Source organism: Grampus griseus (genome assembly GCF_964374135.1).
Source record: "Grampus griseus genome assembly, chromosome: 14".
NCBI classification, from domain to species: domain Eukaryota; kingdom Metazoa; phylum Chordata; class Mammalia; order Artiodactyla; family Delphinidae; genus Grampus; species Grampus griseus.
The window spans coordinates 68,267,068-68,282,919 of NC_139008.1; the positions used below are offsets into that span (position 1 = coordinate 68,267,068).

A 15,852-nucleotide genomic window follows, 5' to 3' on the forward strand; every position below is an offset into this window, starting at 1 on the left:
TCAGGCTGTGAGATTTGGGGGATGTCCACAGATTGGTTTCTGACCTGTACATTTGAGACCTTGTTTCTCCTCAACTGTGCTTTGACTTTGTCTCTTCTTTAAGTTGTTTTAGCTTAAGCTTGTGATTTCTTTGAAACTGGATTTCTTTGGCTGAATTCTACTTCTGTTTCTTTGGATAATACTTTTGCAATTTCCTTTTTAAACTGCTTTTTTGCTCATGTTCCCTTCTTTCCTTCTTTCTTACTTGGCTTTAATGCAGTGGGCTGTGTTGGTATTTTTATGATAAGTACTTATCTTTGAGTGGGCTCATTTGCTAGCTGCAGAATTGTGAGGTTGTTCTGGTCTGGCCTCTCACCAAATCTCTTATTGTCCTTTGCTGGTGGGGGATGAGGATGAGAATGTGGTCCAGCACTCCTTAGTGATTTGAGAGGTCTGCAGCTCATGATAAGATTCTTTGGGCTCTCTGATTTGGGATTGATACTTGCTGTTGGGTTGCCTGCCTTCTCCTTCAACTCCCCCTCCTTTGTGATTCTTTGCTGTCAAAGTGGGTCTCCACTGAGACATTTCCTGTGTCTCCTGGGTCTGAACACACTACTGCTTCTTGTCTTCCTAATACAAGGCTTGTCAGCCCTGCCTTTTAAGGAGGTGACACATTAAGGAAGCCAGCAGCCTGCTCTGGTTGTGAGGAGGCCTGGGCCTCTCTTCTAGATTCAGACCTCACAGTATTTGGCAACTGTGTTTCCTAGTTTATTGTTTGGGCTTGTGCCAGTTTCCTTCTTTCATTGGAGATGCAGGTTTTGGTTGATAATATGTTTTATTTATTTATTTTTTTGTTTTAAATTAGCTCTGAGAGGGAAATGGGGGCAAAGATGCCTTTATTTTGCCGTCTCTACCTGGACAAGAAATTAATTCTATTTCCTTGAGATATTTTTACTCCTTATTGAGTTTTAATTATTGTGTAATTCTTTTCCCCCAAAGTTCATTTTAATTGTCTTCAAAGTTAGACATTACTGATAAACATTTCCCAAGTCTTCTGTGTGTGTGTAAAAATGGAGATAACGGTTCGGCAACTAGATTGCAATGTTAGACATAACCTTTTATGTCATGAAAGATGATTCACTTACTTAAAACATTTGAACAATTTTTTCTGTTTGTGGTTTGGAATCCCAGCTCTTAATCAATTTGCATTTTTCCTCCAAATTTGTAGCCATGGATAATTTCCATGAAACCACATGCTTTCTCTTAAAGAACAAAGAGTATATAAATTAGCTGTGTAGTATTAATAGAGCTGGCCAGTTTGAAATGCTGCATCTCAGAAAGTACTTTGTGTGCAGACTAAAATCTGAAAACAGTCTCAGAGCCTAAGAACAGATTACACAAGCCATTGCCTGATCTCCGCGAGAGGCAGTTCCTTAATGAGTATGTTCATTGGACTCACATAGTCTGGGTTTGACTTCACGACCAGGCCCTGCCTTGATCTATGATTCAGGACAAGCTCTAAGCCTGTCTTATTTCAGTTTCTTTCTTTGTAAAAAAGAGGGTCTATTGCCCACCTCACGGACTGTGTACATGTTTAATGAGATAAAATTTGTGAAAGCTTGGAGCACAGCACCTGCACCTAGGAGGTGCTCAGTGATTGGTGACTGGTTTTCCTTTTGACCTCCTTTTCCTATATCTGTTTCTATTAAAAAGATATGTTTATCCAGTCTAATTGATGAGGTTATTGGGACTAGAACTTAAACAGTAGAGGTAAAAATCTATTAAAGAGCCAGCAGAATATGGCCTTGCAAATGTCCAGTGGTGTGATCATACATGATAAAATTTCTGAAAAGGAATTTGAAGTTAAAATCCATTTTGTAGCAAATGTATACAAATAGTGAAATAATAAGAATAAATATGTTTGGCTTCATAAAATGATTATATTTTTATGGAGAGGTTGGTTCATTTATGCTCATTCTTTTTGTTTTTCTTTTTCTTTCTTTTCTTTTTTTTTTTTTTGCGGTACGCGGGCCTCTCACTGTTGTGGCCTCTCCCGTTGCAGAGCACAGGCTCCGGACGCGCAAGGCCCAGTGGCCATGGCTCACAGGCCCAGCCGCTCTGCGCCATGTGGGATCTTCCCGGACTGGGGCACGAACCTGTGTCCCCTGCATTGGCAGGCGGACTCTCAACCACTGCGCCACCAGGGACGACCCTATGCTCATTCTTATGAGCTGGTTTTGCCCATAAGCTCCAGTATCTCTATGCACACATTCGCTGTTTGTACCATTTTTCAAGATTTATAGTTTAATGTTCTGTAGGGTTGAAATTGAAACAATAACAAAACTGTCCCTGTGAAACCCTGGTTATTGGGAGCTATAACCTCCAGAGGTAGAGCAGTGTAGGATGAATTTCTGGTTTCATAAGATGTTTTGAAAGACTAAATGGTGTACATCAGCTGCTCGATGACTGATTCTGTCTTGGCCTCTTAGATCTGTAATTTCAAGTCATCTGGCAGAACCACTTCTGATCCTCATCTGCTCTTCAGTTTCTTAAACACCAATGGTCAGATAATGCCCAGTGTGCTAGGCTCGCAGAGCTGCGTGCAGGGAGCCTCTGGGCTCCGGAGCCTGGGGCTGCTGCGGCCCTATGGCTGTAGCTGAAAGCTCTGCCTCAGGACACCTCCTGTGTCAGCTCATGTTCCAAAGTCAGGATGCAGGGACTACATGGGAGGTTGCCTTGCCTGTGAAAGGAGGAGACGACATGCATGGGGGTTGGTTGGTGGGTGGGGACCCCAGGAAACTTGCGTAATTTTGTTTCCCTTTGGTTCTTTGTTAGTTAGATAAGTTTACATAATGAGCATTAAACTCTCTTTTCTTTCAAGGTAAACTAAGTTATAAGCATTATTGTTCTTCCACTTTTATGTTTTTTCAGTATTTCGGATATTTTCTATTAATAAGCTAATAGCCTTTGGCCTTCTGGAGTAGTAGGAGATCTTGCGGTTGGATTCTTTTTTCTCTTTCCTACCCTCACCTTTTATTTGTCATCTATTGGTAGGTGAAAAATATATCTGTAGTTTATGGTCTTCATAATACATTATGTATTTTGTTTTCTACTTTACTTTATTACATTAACTTGGATCCTTTGTTAATCTTCTCATCTGCCTTTTGAAAAGTTTTCAACCTGCATTCTTGTCTCTATTTCCCCTTGTAATCGTTTTGGTAGCTGGGACACTGTTGCAGATTGTTTTAGATGATCTTGCTCTGGAAACGTTATTCTTTCGCTTCCAAAGAGAAATGAACATGGCCAAGTATTGAATTTGATCGTTCTTGTTCCCTTGCCTTCATGGTCCAGTGGAAGTTGTTTTATTTCAAGGCGTAAAGACATGGAAATTTGTCCTTAGTTGGTGTGCTAAAGAAAGCTTAGGAATAGGGTGAATCTTGAAATTTCTTTTTTTTTTTGCTTCACCCACCAGGAAATCTAGAGCTGAATTTGTGGCTCAACTTAAATAACTTAGGCATATCTGTGTTTTAAAAATTTTCTCATTGACTTTGATCTTTTGAATTTTGTCTGTAATTTCTTTGATCCTGATCTGTAACATATTTACATGATTCCATTTTTATTCTTATAAGTTGCCTCAAGTCAGTTATAGAATGAGGTGAGATACATAAAGTTGATAGCTGCAAAGTTTATCACACTAGTTTTCTAATAACCTGCCCCTTCTCTTCTCATTTCCCACTGTGTTCAACATATTATTTAAAAAATAAGTGACCTTTAGATTTTCCGTAGTATGTGCTCTGGGCAGTAATTTCTGTGTCTCTATTTTCAGCATGATCTTTCTTCCCAAAGGTTGCAGGGAGAGTGGCTGAGGAAAGGGGTGCGGTGCTGGGCCACGAGGTGGGCTACTGCATCCGCTTTGATGACTGCACCAACCCACTGGCTACAAGAATTAAGGTGAGGTGCGGAGCTGCTTTTCCTATTGTGAATAAGGAAGATTCTTTGCGGGGAGATAAAAACATGCAGCCATCGCTGCTGACTGAGGCACTGATACTGTGGCAGAAAGTGTATGAGAGCATCCTGGCCCTCAGGGAAGTTAGTCTGCTGGGAGGTGCAGAGCACTTTCCGAGTCCTTGCATTTTAGCCCAGAAAGGACCTTGGAAGTAGAGCTAAGCCCTTGGTTCTCCAGATGAAGAGGTTGAGGACCTGGGAGGTTGAATGACCTGCCTGACATTACGTGTGCGTTGGTGATGGAACCAGAACTCAAAACTGACCTTTCTCATGTTTGTTTTGTTGTTTTCCCACCAATCCACATAGCTCACTAAATATAGAAACTTACCCATAAAAGACTTAAAAACAGGAACAAATATTGGGTGGGCCGAAAGGTTTGTTCGTTTTTTTCCGTAAGATGGCTCTAGTAGCACTTAGTTGTCTTTAACTTCATTCGAGACAATTTTGATAAATTGTATGTGACAGCTGTCATATCAGCGTGCATTAAAAAGACATCAAAATTGGTGAATTTTTGTGTAGCCATTTTAATATTGAAGATGGAAGAAAAAAAGCAGCACTTTCGGCGTTTTATGCTTTATTATTTCAAGAAAGGTAAAAACGTAAAAAAAAGATTTGTGCAGTGTATGGAGAAGGTGCTGTGACTGATCGAACGTGTCAAAAGTGGTTTGTGAAGTTTCGTGCTGGAGATTTCTTACTGGACGATGCTCCACGGTCGGGTAGACTGGTTGAAGTTGATAGTGATTAAATTGAAACAGTAATTGAGAACAATCAACGTTATTAATATAATTGAGAATCAATTATAATTGAGAATCAATCTCCTCCAACCATGCAGGAGACAGCCGACGTACCCAAAATATCCAAATCAAGCGCTGAAAATCATTTGCACCAGCTTGGTTATGTGAATAGCTTTGATGTTTTGGTTCCACATATGTTAAGCGAAAAAACCTTCTTGACCATATTTCCGCATGTGATTCTCTACCTAAATGTAATGAAAATGTTGCATTTTTAAAACAAATTGTGACAGACAATGAAAAGTGGATATTGTACAACAGTGTGGAACGGAAGAGATCACGGGGCAAGCAAAATGAACCACCACCAACCACAACAAAGGCCCGTCTTCATCCAAAGAAGGTGATGTTGTGTATATGGTGGGACTGGAAGGGAATCCTCTGTTATGAGCTCCTTCTGGAAAACCAAACAATTAATTCCAACAAGTACTGCTCCCAGTTAGACCAACTGAAAGCGGCACCAGATGAAAAGCATCTGGAATTATTCAACAGAAAATGCATAATCTTCCATCAGGATACTGCAAGACTGCATGTTTCTTTGGTGACCAGGCAAAAACGGTTACAGCTTGGCTGGGAAGTTCTGATTCATCCGCCATATTCACAGACATTGCGCCTTTGGATTTCCATTTATTTCGGTCTTTACAAAGTTCTTTCTTTTTTAATAAATAAATTTATTTATTTATTTTATTTTTGGCTGCGTTGGGTCTTGGTTACTAGGCGCGGGCTTTCTCTAGTGGTGAGTGGGGACTACTCTTTTGCGACGCGCGGGCTTCTCATTGCAGAGCATGGGCTCTAGGCGTGCAGGCTTCAGTAGTTGTGGCTTGTAGGCTTAGTTGCTCCGCGGCATGTGGGATCTCCCCTGACCAGGGCTAGAACCTGTGTCCCCTGTATTGGCAGGTGGACTCTTAACCACTGCACCACCAGGGAAGTCCCTACAAAATTCTCTTAATGGAAAACATTTCAATTCCCTGAAAGACTGTAAAAGGTACCTGGAATAGTTCTTTGCTCGAAAAGATAAAAAGTTTTGGGAAGATGGAATTATGAAGTTGCCTGAAAAATGGCAGAAGGTAGTGGAACAAAACAGTGAATACATTGTTCAATAAAGTTCTTGGTGAAAATGAAAAATATGTCTTTTATTTTTACTAAAAAACCGAAGGCACTTTTTGGCCCACCCAATAGTATAAATTGATAAAGTGTAGAATTCACACATGTTATTTGCACTGATTAGAACTTTCCCATTTTCACATGATAATGGATTTTATATGTGTGTTCTTTGACCTCGTTGCTACTAGTAAAATAATTAGCACCAGTAGTAATCAGTGTAAATCAACTCAGCAGTGTCCACTGTGTATACCACTGTGCGAATCAGAGTCTCCCCAGTACTGTAAACAATGAATGAAAATGAATATTGAAATGAATATTGGTTGTTAGAAACTCAGTTACCTCAGCTTGCAGCAGAGGAAAGCTGAAAATAGATGATCTAAATGTAGTGATCTGTAAAAATGTGGGCCTTGTTTTCTAAGTTTCTGTATTTTGTTACCTTTGACATTCATTTTGCTAGGTAAAGGGGTTATTCTTCTATACCATCAAATATATTTACACGAGCTAATTTTTAGATAAGTTTCAGTGGACTGCATAACCAAATGATTCTCTCTAGAGGGTCTTTCATGAAAAGTTTTGTATTCCATTGGGTAGTAATTTCAGGGCACCCAGTTCTTGCCTGGTGGTCTGTCATTGGTGGCAAGTTCTCTTTCACTCCTATGTGTGTATGTGACAGCTCGTATCAGGTCCGAGAAAAATATGATGGAAATGCACCCTGCTTTGAAAAACAAAACAAAAAATACTAAGATACAGTGTGTGAGGGAAATGTTTAACTTTGTTAAAGTACTGAACTGTTTTGGGGTGAGAATAACAGCATCTAGTTGTTACTGCATTTTTCTGAAGCATTTTATAAACATTCATTAAGCTTAAATGATAATAGCTGCCATTCTTGAGCTCTCTCTGTGTGCTAGGGCCTGTGCTAAGCACTGTACATGTACTATCTCACTCAATTCTCACAGTAACCCTGTGAGGTGGATTCTTTATTCTCTCCATTTTACAAATGAGGAATCAGGCTCAGAGAGGGTAAGTAACATGCCCAGGGTTCACACAGCTAATAAGATGCAGAGCCGAGATTGGAACTCCCAGCAGCCTGACACGATAGCTTGTGTTCCTAACCACAACCCCATCCAGCCTCCCTAAAATAATATCAGATGAAGTTGAGGTTAATAACCTCAAGAGCTGCAAGTCTGTGGTCTTTAGGGATGTTGTAGGAACAGTGATCTCAGACTCACAGCATCCCCCTGGGCAGACACAGGTTTGTCTTCACTGCCTGTTCATCAGCAGCAGTGCCAGTGGTACAGACTCAGAGCATGAAATTCTGCTAAAAGATTTGCAAGCCCCAGCTGAGGATCCCATCTTCGAAATCTTGTTTGTGAACCATTCTATTGCTTGATAACCAAAATGTTGGGGCATTTTCTCACAGTCCTTGGTGGGAATTGTCTTGTACATACACTGGTGATGAGGTTGTATGTGTTTTAGTTGTACTTGAACTTTTTGAATTATTTCTAAACGTTTGTGTTTCTGTGTTTTAGTTTCTGACCGATGGAATGCTGGTCAGGGAAATGATGGTTGATCCATTGTTAACAAAATACAGGTAAATGTGTTTTTCCTGTGATAAGTTTCCTAAAGTTTCAAAAGTACACAAGTAGATTGAGAAGCATTTGTGTTAATAGATGGGATTCGCGACCATGCTCAGCTTTCCCAAAGCTTTTCTCCTTATTTTGGCTGTTACCACCTTTGATGTTCTTTTCAGAATTTACAGGCAAAACTGGGCTCATTAAAATCCCTGTCGTTATTTGAACAGTCTGTTGACTTGTTTTGATCTTGCTGGAGGGTGACTGCAGAGGCACAGCACAGAACCTGGCAGCATTTTGTTGAATGTAATATGCAGAGTCCAAATAATTATTTATACGTTCCCTTTCCTTGTGTGTCTGTCCATTGCTCATGGGGTTAAAGTGGTCCCACTCAGGCTCTGTGGTATTCTGGGAAAGGATATCACATTTGACCCACTGGTACACACGTGGCACAGCTGAGACCATGTGCCTCTTCCTGCTGTTTTCTGCAGTTTAACAGCCTTTGGGTGGGTGGGCTGTGTCCCGATTTTTATGTGCTCTGTGGGGTTACATGTTATATTGGAATTTAAAATCATGTATTAGATCCTGTTGGAATCCAGCGTGGGTGGTAATACTCTTTAGAAGTAGCAAAAAATACACCATTTTCTTCACCAAGATTTGTTGATGTCACTATTTTTATTAGCTTAAGATTTACCTCCTTGTCAAAGAGGAGTTACTTAGCGTTACTTTTGCTACAAGGTGATCACATGGGGGCTAAATACCCAGCAGTCCCTTTGATGATCTGAATACCCAGCAGTCCCTTTGATGGTCTGGATGGGCTTGTGCAGTGGTTGGTTTGATGCTTACTGAGATTGTCCCTCTGATTCTAGTGCCATCATGCTGGATGAAGCCCACGAGAGGACCTTGTACACCGACATTGCCATTGGCCTGCTGAAAAAGGTATAACTTTGCTTTTGTTTTTGTTTTGTTTGCTGTTTGATTAGGAAAGTCATTGTAGCAATTTAGAAAATCCAACAAAATACGGAGGAAAAAAATGAAAATCATCTGTCATCCTGTTCATTCAGAGACAGTCACCGGTAGAATGTTGGTATGTTTCCTTCTCTTCTTTTTTCTTTGTGCATCTTTTTGTGTGTGTACATGCGTCTGTTTTGGCAAAGTGGGGATTGGATTGTATGTTCTAAGTTGTCTCTTGCATATTTTTCTTAACATTACATCAAGATCATTTTCCTGTGTGATTAAATATTCTGTGAAGACATTATTTTTAGTGGCTACATAATCACGTCTCTATCATAAAGTATTTGACTCATCCGTTACTGTTAGGCATTTATATGGGTCCCAGGTTTGAAGTTATTTTAAATAATGTTGCAAGGAGCACCCTTGTAGTTAAATATGTTGCATTTCTGTTTCTTTTCATTCTTTCACTATTTATTATAAAAGATTTCAGGCATACCCCAGGGTAGAGAGAAGGATTTAATGACCCCCATGTGCCCATCATCTAGCTTCAACAGTTATAGCCCACAGCCAATTTTGTTTCAACCTTACCTGCATCCTCTCCTCCCTTCCTGTATTTTCTGGTTGTTTTCTTTGGACAAATTCCCAATCATAGGAGTCTAGAAAGAGGTGATAGAGCATGGACTCTGGCTTCAAATCTGACTCTGCTGAGTTTACTCATCTCTAAAATGGGACAGATACAAGTTTCTCTCTCTGCTGGTTTACTTTCCTATCTGATAGCCACTAGCCACCTTAGGTTTTAATTAGTTGAAATAGAATAAAATAAAAAATTCAATTCTTTAGTCACACTGGCTATCTTCCAAGGGCTCTGTAGCCACATGCAGCTAGTGGCTACTGCATTGGGCAGAACCTCTCTGTCTTTGAAGAGTGTTCTCTTAGAGCTGCCCTATGACATAATTTGTTGTCAGGCTAAACTTAGAAAATGTAAAATTATTAGGATGGTGCCTGACACAGGGCCATAAGTAGACTATGAGGTAACTTTCCCATTGGGAGGATGTCCACAGCTGGGTGAGGGGAAGGTGGGCTGGATTTCAGAGGCCCCTAGCCTCTTTGTGCAGTGTATATACTATACAACTGTACTCAGAGACCCTGGAATAGCACATAATTTAGTATATGCTAGTTGCTGTTGTTATTTTCATTATTAATTTATTCCTTGGCCAAAGATTTAGACTTTTTGATACTTATGAGGAATTATCCCACCAGGTTATTGCCTTCTGAGGAATGGTATAACAAGGGGGCCTATTTCACTGAATCTTTGCTAACACTGAAAGTAAATCTTTGCCAATGTGATGGATGAAAAAATAATCTCGTTGTTACACGTTTTTGCTATAATTTATTTGATCATTTCTCCTATGCCTCTTGATCATCTGTTTCTTTGAATAACTGTTAGTATCTTTTGTCCTTATTTCTACCTTGGTGTTATCATTTATTGTTTGTTTACTTTTGATGTATTTTTTCATACTTTAACTGTATATACATAGATTCTGACTATCCAGGTGTCAGGAAAAAATGGTTTTACTTCTGATAAATTCATATTTAGGTTTTAAAGTTCCTTTATACTCTCTATCCATTTTTTTTTTTAGCTTTTTATCTTGGAAAATTTTGTCACTTACGCAGTTAGAAAGAATAGTCTAATGAGCCACCTTTTCACCTATGACTTAACAGTTATCAATTTGTGGTTGGTCTTGTTTCATCTTTAAGCTTCCCCCCCCCGCCCTGCAAAAAAGTACACACACTGGATTATTTTGTAATAAATTTCAGATATCAGATTATCTCATCTGTAAGTATCACACTATTATCATTGTCTTTTTTTATGTCTTCTTTTTTAGATTCAGAAAAAGCGAGGGGATCTTCGATTGATTGTGGCTTCAGCCACCTTGGATGCAGAGGTATGAGCATTTCCCTCTCTGGCCCTCTGTCCCTGGTTAGCACTGGGATTGTTGGACATGTCCTTGGGAAGCTACCTGCAGCAAGAGCTTATCTTTGGCAGGATGGCCTACCTTCCTTATGGGGCCATCCAATGTCCTAGATTCCATGTGATCAGAGGAAACTCCTTTTCAGCTTGTGGGTGGAAACTAGCCTGTAGTTAATTGAGTTCACAATTACCTATTTGTCTTGTTTCTCTACATACTATGTTTTCCCCTACACAGGCAATTTCTTTTTATTACTCTAGTTAGAGGCTATATTTCTCTTTTTTTTTTTTTTTTTTTTTTTTTTTGGCGGTACGCGGGCCTCTCACTGTTGTGGCCTCTCCCATTGCGGAGCACAGGCGCCGGACGCGCAGACTCAGCGGCCATGGCTCACAGACCTAGCCGCTCCGTGGCATGTGGGATCTTCCCGGATCGGGGCACGAACCCATGTTCCCTGCATCGGCAGGTGGACTCTCAACCACTGCGCCACCAGGGAAGCCCTATATTTCTTGAATTTATGACTTTAGCATTTATATTGGGGGTACAGCTGTACATATAATAATTTCCGTGCTATAACTTTTTTATGGCTAAGTTTACATTATTTTTCTTTTTTTAAAAAAATTTTAATTGAAGTATAATTGATTTACAATGTTGTGTTAATTTCTCTTTTTTAAGGATTTTTAAAAAATAAATTATTTATGTATTTGTTTTTGGCTGCATTGGGTCCTCGCCGCTGCACGTCTAGCCATGGTGAGCAGGGGCCACTCCTCGCTGTGGCGTGTGGGCCCCTCACCGCGGTGGCCTCTCCCGTTGCAGAGCAAAGGCTCCAGGCGCGCAGGTTTCAGTAGTTGTGGCAGGCGGGCTCGATAGTTGTGGCTCACGGGCTTCAGAGCACAGGCTCAGCAATTGTAGTCCACGGGCCTAGTTGCTCCACGGCACGTGGGATCCTCCTGGACCAGGGCTCGAACCTGTGTCCCCAGCATTGGCCAGCAGATTCCCAACCACTGCGCCACCAGGGAAGCCCCTGTTGTGTTAATTTCTGCTGTACAGCAAAGTGATTCAGTTATACATAAAAAATATATATATTCTTTTTAATATTATTTCCCATTATGGCTTATCATGGGATATTGAATATAGTTCTCTGTGCTATGCAGTAGGTCCTTGTTGTTTATCCATTCTTTTTTTTTTTAATAAATGTATTTATTTATTTATTTATTTTTGGCTGCATTGGGTCTTCATTGCTGCGTGCAGGCTTTCTCTAGTTGCGGCAAGCAGGGGCTACTCTTCCTTGCAATGCGTGGGCTTCTCATTGCGGTGGCTTCTCTTGTTGTGGAGCACGGGCTCTAGGCGCGTGGGCTTCAGTAGTTGTGGCACATGGGCTCAGTAGTTGTGGCTTGCAGGCTCTAGAGCACAGGCTCAGTAGTTGTGGTGCACAGGCTTAGTTGCTCTGCAACATGTGGGATCTTCCTGGACCAGGGCTCGAACCCATGTGTCCTGCATTGGCAGGCGGTGTTTATCCATTCTATATATAAAAATGTAGGGCTTCCCTGGTGGCGCAGTGGTTGAGAGTCCGCCTGCCGATGCAGGGGACACGGGTTCGTGCCCCGGTCCGGGGGGATCCCACGTGCCGCGGAGCGGCTGGGCTCGTGAGCCATGGCCGCTGAGCCTGCGCGTCCGGAGCCTGTGCTCCGCAGTGGGAGAGGCCACGACAGTGAGAGGCCCGCGTACCGCAAAAAAAAAAAAAAAAAACACACACAAAAAAAATGTATATCTGCTAACCCCACCCTCCCACTCCATCCTCCTCAAACCACCCCCCCCCCCTTATTTTTCTCTTAATGACTAATATTTTAGTCCAGACAGCAGTTCAGTTCAACACATAATTTTGACCACTTGCTACACACACACACACACACACACACACACACACACACACACACACACACACACACACACACACACACACACACACACACACACAGAAGCACAGTTCTGGCTACAGGTGATTCATACACTCCCTGACTTCTCCGGGAAGCAGACACATAAATAGATATTTGCAGTTCAGTTTGTTCAAGGTGCTGAGACAGCCAAGGAGGGGGTGCTCACTCTCTAGTCATCTGGGGGATGTCCCGAAGCTTTCGCGGAGGAGGGACATCCCACCTGGGTTGGAAAGATGCACAGAAGTTCACCAGGTGGGCAGGGGTGGGGAAGTGGGGAAGTGCATCCTAAACATGCACAGAAACCACAGGGGCGTGAAAGCATGTGTTCAAGCGGCTGTGAGTCAAGTATAGGTGGGAGCCATACCTCGCCCGTGGTCCCTTGCGGGGGGTGAGGTGCCCCCCGTCGCCTCTCTGTCTCCTTCCAGCTTCTTCAGTGCTCCTTATACTCCTGCCTCCCCTTGCTGTTCCAGAAAAACCTAAGCATGCTTCTGTTCTTGGTGGGGGGGAGCCCTCTTTCTAGACCACTCTGACCCCAGACGTTCTCATGGCTTTGCACTCATTTCATTCCAGTCTTGATCAGATATTAGCTCCCAGAGAGCCTTTCTTGACCACTGTCTAAAACGGTGTCCCTGTCGCTCTCCATTCTCTTACTCTCCTCATTTTTTCTGTTTAGCGCTTCTCACTAGCTAACATATGCATATCTGGGTGTTTGTTTATTGTATGTCTCCCATCACTAAAATGTAAGCACCATGAAGACTGGGACTCTGACTGTCTTACTCTGTGTTATCCCTTTCATCTAAAACAGTGTCTGGCACAACAGAGCAGGGACTTGGGGTTGAATGAATCTTAGTTGAATGGAAAGCGATGGGAGATTCAAATGGAGAGGCTGGTAGGGGTCAGATGATGGGAGGCCTTACAGGCCACGTGAAGGAGGGAGGACTCACCCTGCTGGTCAGGAGCCCCAGCAGAGTGTGAGGCATAGCAGTGACTTGATCGCATTTGGGTTCTAGAAAGATCACTCTGGGTGCTGTGTAGAAGAGATAAGAACAGATGTGGAGATCCCAGTCAGGAGGGCAGTTCTGTAATGCAGCTGAGATGAAAAGGGCCTGGCTCTTGGTATCCCTGTGGCTTCTGGGATGCAGAACAACTTGGAGAAGAAACTCAGCATGGCTGACAGAGATGCCTGCATGTGCCCTGGCTGGTTTCTCGGACCTTCTCACGGGCTATAGGAGTCTGTTGTCTTAGGTCTGCCCACCATAACTCTTGGGTTAAAGCTCTCTGTTGCCCTCTTTAATAATTCTTACGCCCTTTACCCATGATACTGGCTGGAATGCTATTTTGAAGGCTGCACCTGACCTCATCTCCTGTTGTCTCCTCCATGACCAAGTTGCCCAGAACATCTTCTCTATTTTACGTTCGTCACCACCCCCCTTTAAAAATTATTCCCAATAGTTTTTTTTTTTTTTTTTTTTTTTGCGGTACGCGGGCCTCTCACTGTTGTGGCCTCTCCCGTTGCGGAGCACAGGCTCCGGATGCGCAGGCCCAGCGGCCATGGCTCACGGGCCCAGCCGCTCCACGGCATGTGGGATCTTCCCGGACCGGGGCATGAACCCGTGTCCCCTGCATCGGCAGGCAGACTCTCAACCACTGCGCCACCAGGGAAGCCCCCAATAGTTTTTACTGTGCTCGAAATCTATAACATCCAAGCCTTTTCTTAGAATTATTGTTAATACTTATTTCTTGCTTACTTGTTTTTCGCCTTTCATTGTCTTTGGTGTGGCATGGAGATTTAAAAACATAGCTTCTTTCTTTTCTGCCTACTGTAGTTGATAGAGACGGACTTCCTGGAAGTGATTTTTTTAGGTGGGAAAGTGGAGTGTAGGAGTTGTGTCACACCTTGAGTGCGCTAGCATGCAGGGGTTGCTGGGATGTCAGCAGCATTCACGGGGTCCTTGGGTGGGCTTAGGCCGTCCTTTTCTTCATCCCTTCCTGGCTCGGCCAGTGAAGGGGAGTGAGGTCTGTGTGTGAGTGAGGGGGGACCCAGGTGGGTGTGAGTACACGTGGGGTGTGGAATGTGTTCCCAGGTGAGAGAGCGAGGAAGAGGAAAGAATGGGCTGAAGTGGATGAGAGAGGAAGAGTGTGTGGGCGTGGGAGTGGGGTAGGGCGTGGCTCAGGTAACATTTTGCCCTAGAGGCCCAGGGGGACCAGAACTCATCCCCGGTCCCCCAGCTGCTGGATCTGTGGGTGACAGACTCATTCCAAACTCCACTCCCTGGAGGGATAGATACCACCCGCTCTGGTTTCGCTCAGGGTCTGGGGTGGCCCAGCCTGCAGGTGAGGACACCAGTGATGGTGGCTGGGAGGCAGAGGAGGCAAGCGGAGTTTGACGGGAGCTGATCAAATAGTCGCCTTGATTGGTTTAGCTGTTTGTAAGCTTAAATAAGTCAACAATTACAGAATATGACCGGGTATAATTACGGAGTATTGATTGACCATTGTATCACATGGTGTTGTTTTTCTTTTATTGGCTTCCATTCACACGGCAGAAAATATGATCACTGACAGCTCCCACAGTTTTTTGTCACAAGTCCAGCTTGAAGAGAGAATAACTTCTCTTTCCAGATTCCTAAAGAAGGAATTTGGGGTCTGCTGGGGTCAGGAATCCACTTGGGACCATTCTGCATGGGCCAGGGGTGGGCAGGTCATGTTGGCATGGCTGTTGGGGTCCAGTCCTGTGGGTCAGATCAGAGCCGCTGCCAGGAGGAAGCTGGTGAGCTGGGAAGGCAGTGCACCAGACGTCCACACCGTTTATGTTCCATTTCATAGACGAGCCTCTTCCTCTATGTCATTTTATGTTTCTCACCATGTGTGTGTGTCAGTGTGATCCATGTCTTTGAAACTTGACTTAAACTCTTGTTTTCTAGGTGGTTGAACCCACTTCACTCCTCCAGGTCCTTCATTCTGCCTCAAGATGCGTACACTGTTGATACTATATTTATTTGCTTTCTAATCCATATTTTATATTTCCAAATAGAGATAAAAGATAAAGATCTTAAGGATAAAAGATCTTAATGCTGAGTTTGATTTCTTGAAAGAGCAGCTCCCTGTCTTTACCCCTCAGCACCACAGACTCCTTAACAGAAGGTGTGGCCATCTGCACTCTCACACCAGTGTTAAGCCTTCAGCCTCTTCCCTGTTCTGCTTGCCTTTTTGGCCCAAAAAGCCTGTCTGCCAAGCCTTTTTTAAAATCTTCCTCCTCCGCCTGCAGCCTCTGGGGCTCCACCTTCTCCCCTCGCTCCGCCTCCTAGATGGCTTTCCCAGGCTCCTTTGCTGGCTGCTCTTCCTTCGCCAGGCTGTTCACCTTCACGGCCCCTGGTTCAGTGGATGCTCCCACTTCTGGCCTCTTAACTGGGCTCCTTCGCTCCAGCCTGGGCTGCCAGCAGCAGGCTAGCCACAGACCATGAAGCTCATGGACCCACGACTCCTACAAACTTGTGGCTCTCAGCAGCTCTCCGGCAGTCCCTTTCTCGCTGTCGTAGTCATTTTG

At 43.3% G+C, this 15,852-nt stretch overlaps 1 protein-coding gene across 1 annotated transcript in view; it reads left to right on the forward strand.

The window, feature by feature from the left end:
* DHX35 (DEAH-box helicase 35) overlaps window positions 1–15,852 on the forward strand; it is a 70,724-nt gene that overhangs the window by 17,685 nt on the left and 37,187 nt on the right. Inside the window, exons 5-8 of the mRNA XM_082670338.1 lie at window positions 3,826–3,930; window positions 7,406–7,467; window positions 8,317–8,386; window positions 10,288–10,347. Of these exons, the coding sequence (XP_082526464.1) occupies window positions 3,826–3,930; window positions 7,406–7,467; window positions 8,317–8,386; window positions 10,288–10,347 (297 nt within the window). The remainder of the gene's footprint in view (window positions 1–3,825; window positions 3,931–7,405; window positions 7,468–8,316; window positions 8,387–10,287; window positions 10,348–15,852) is intronic.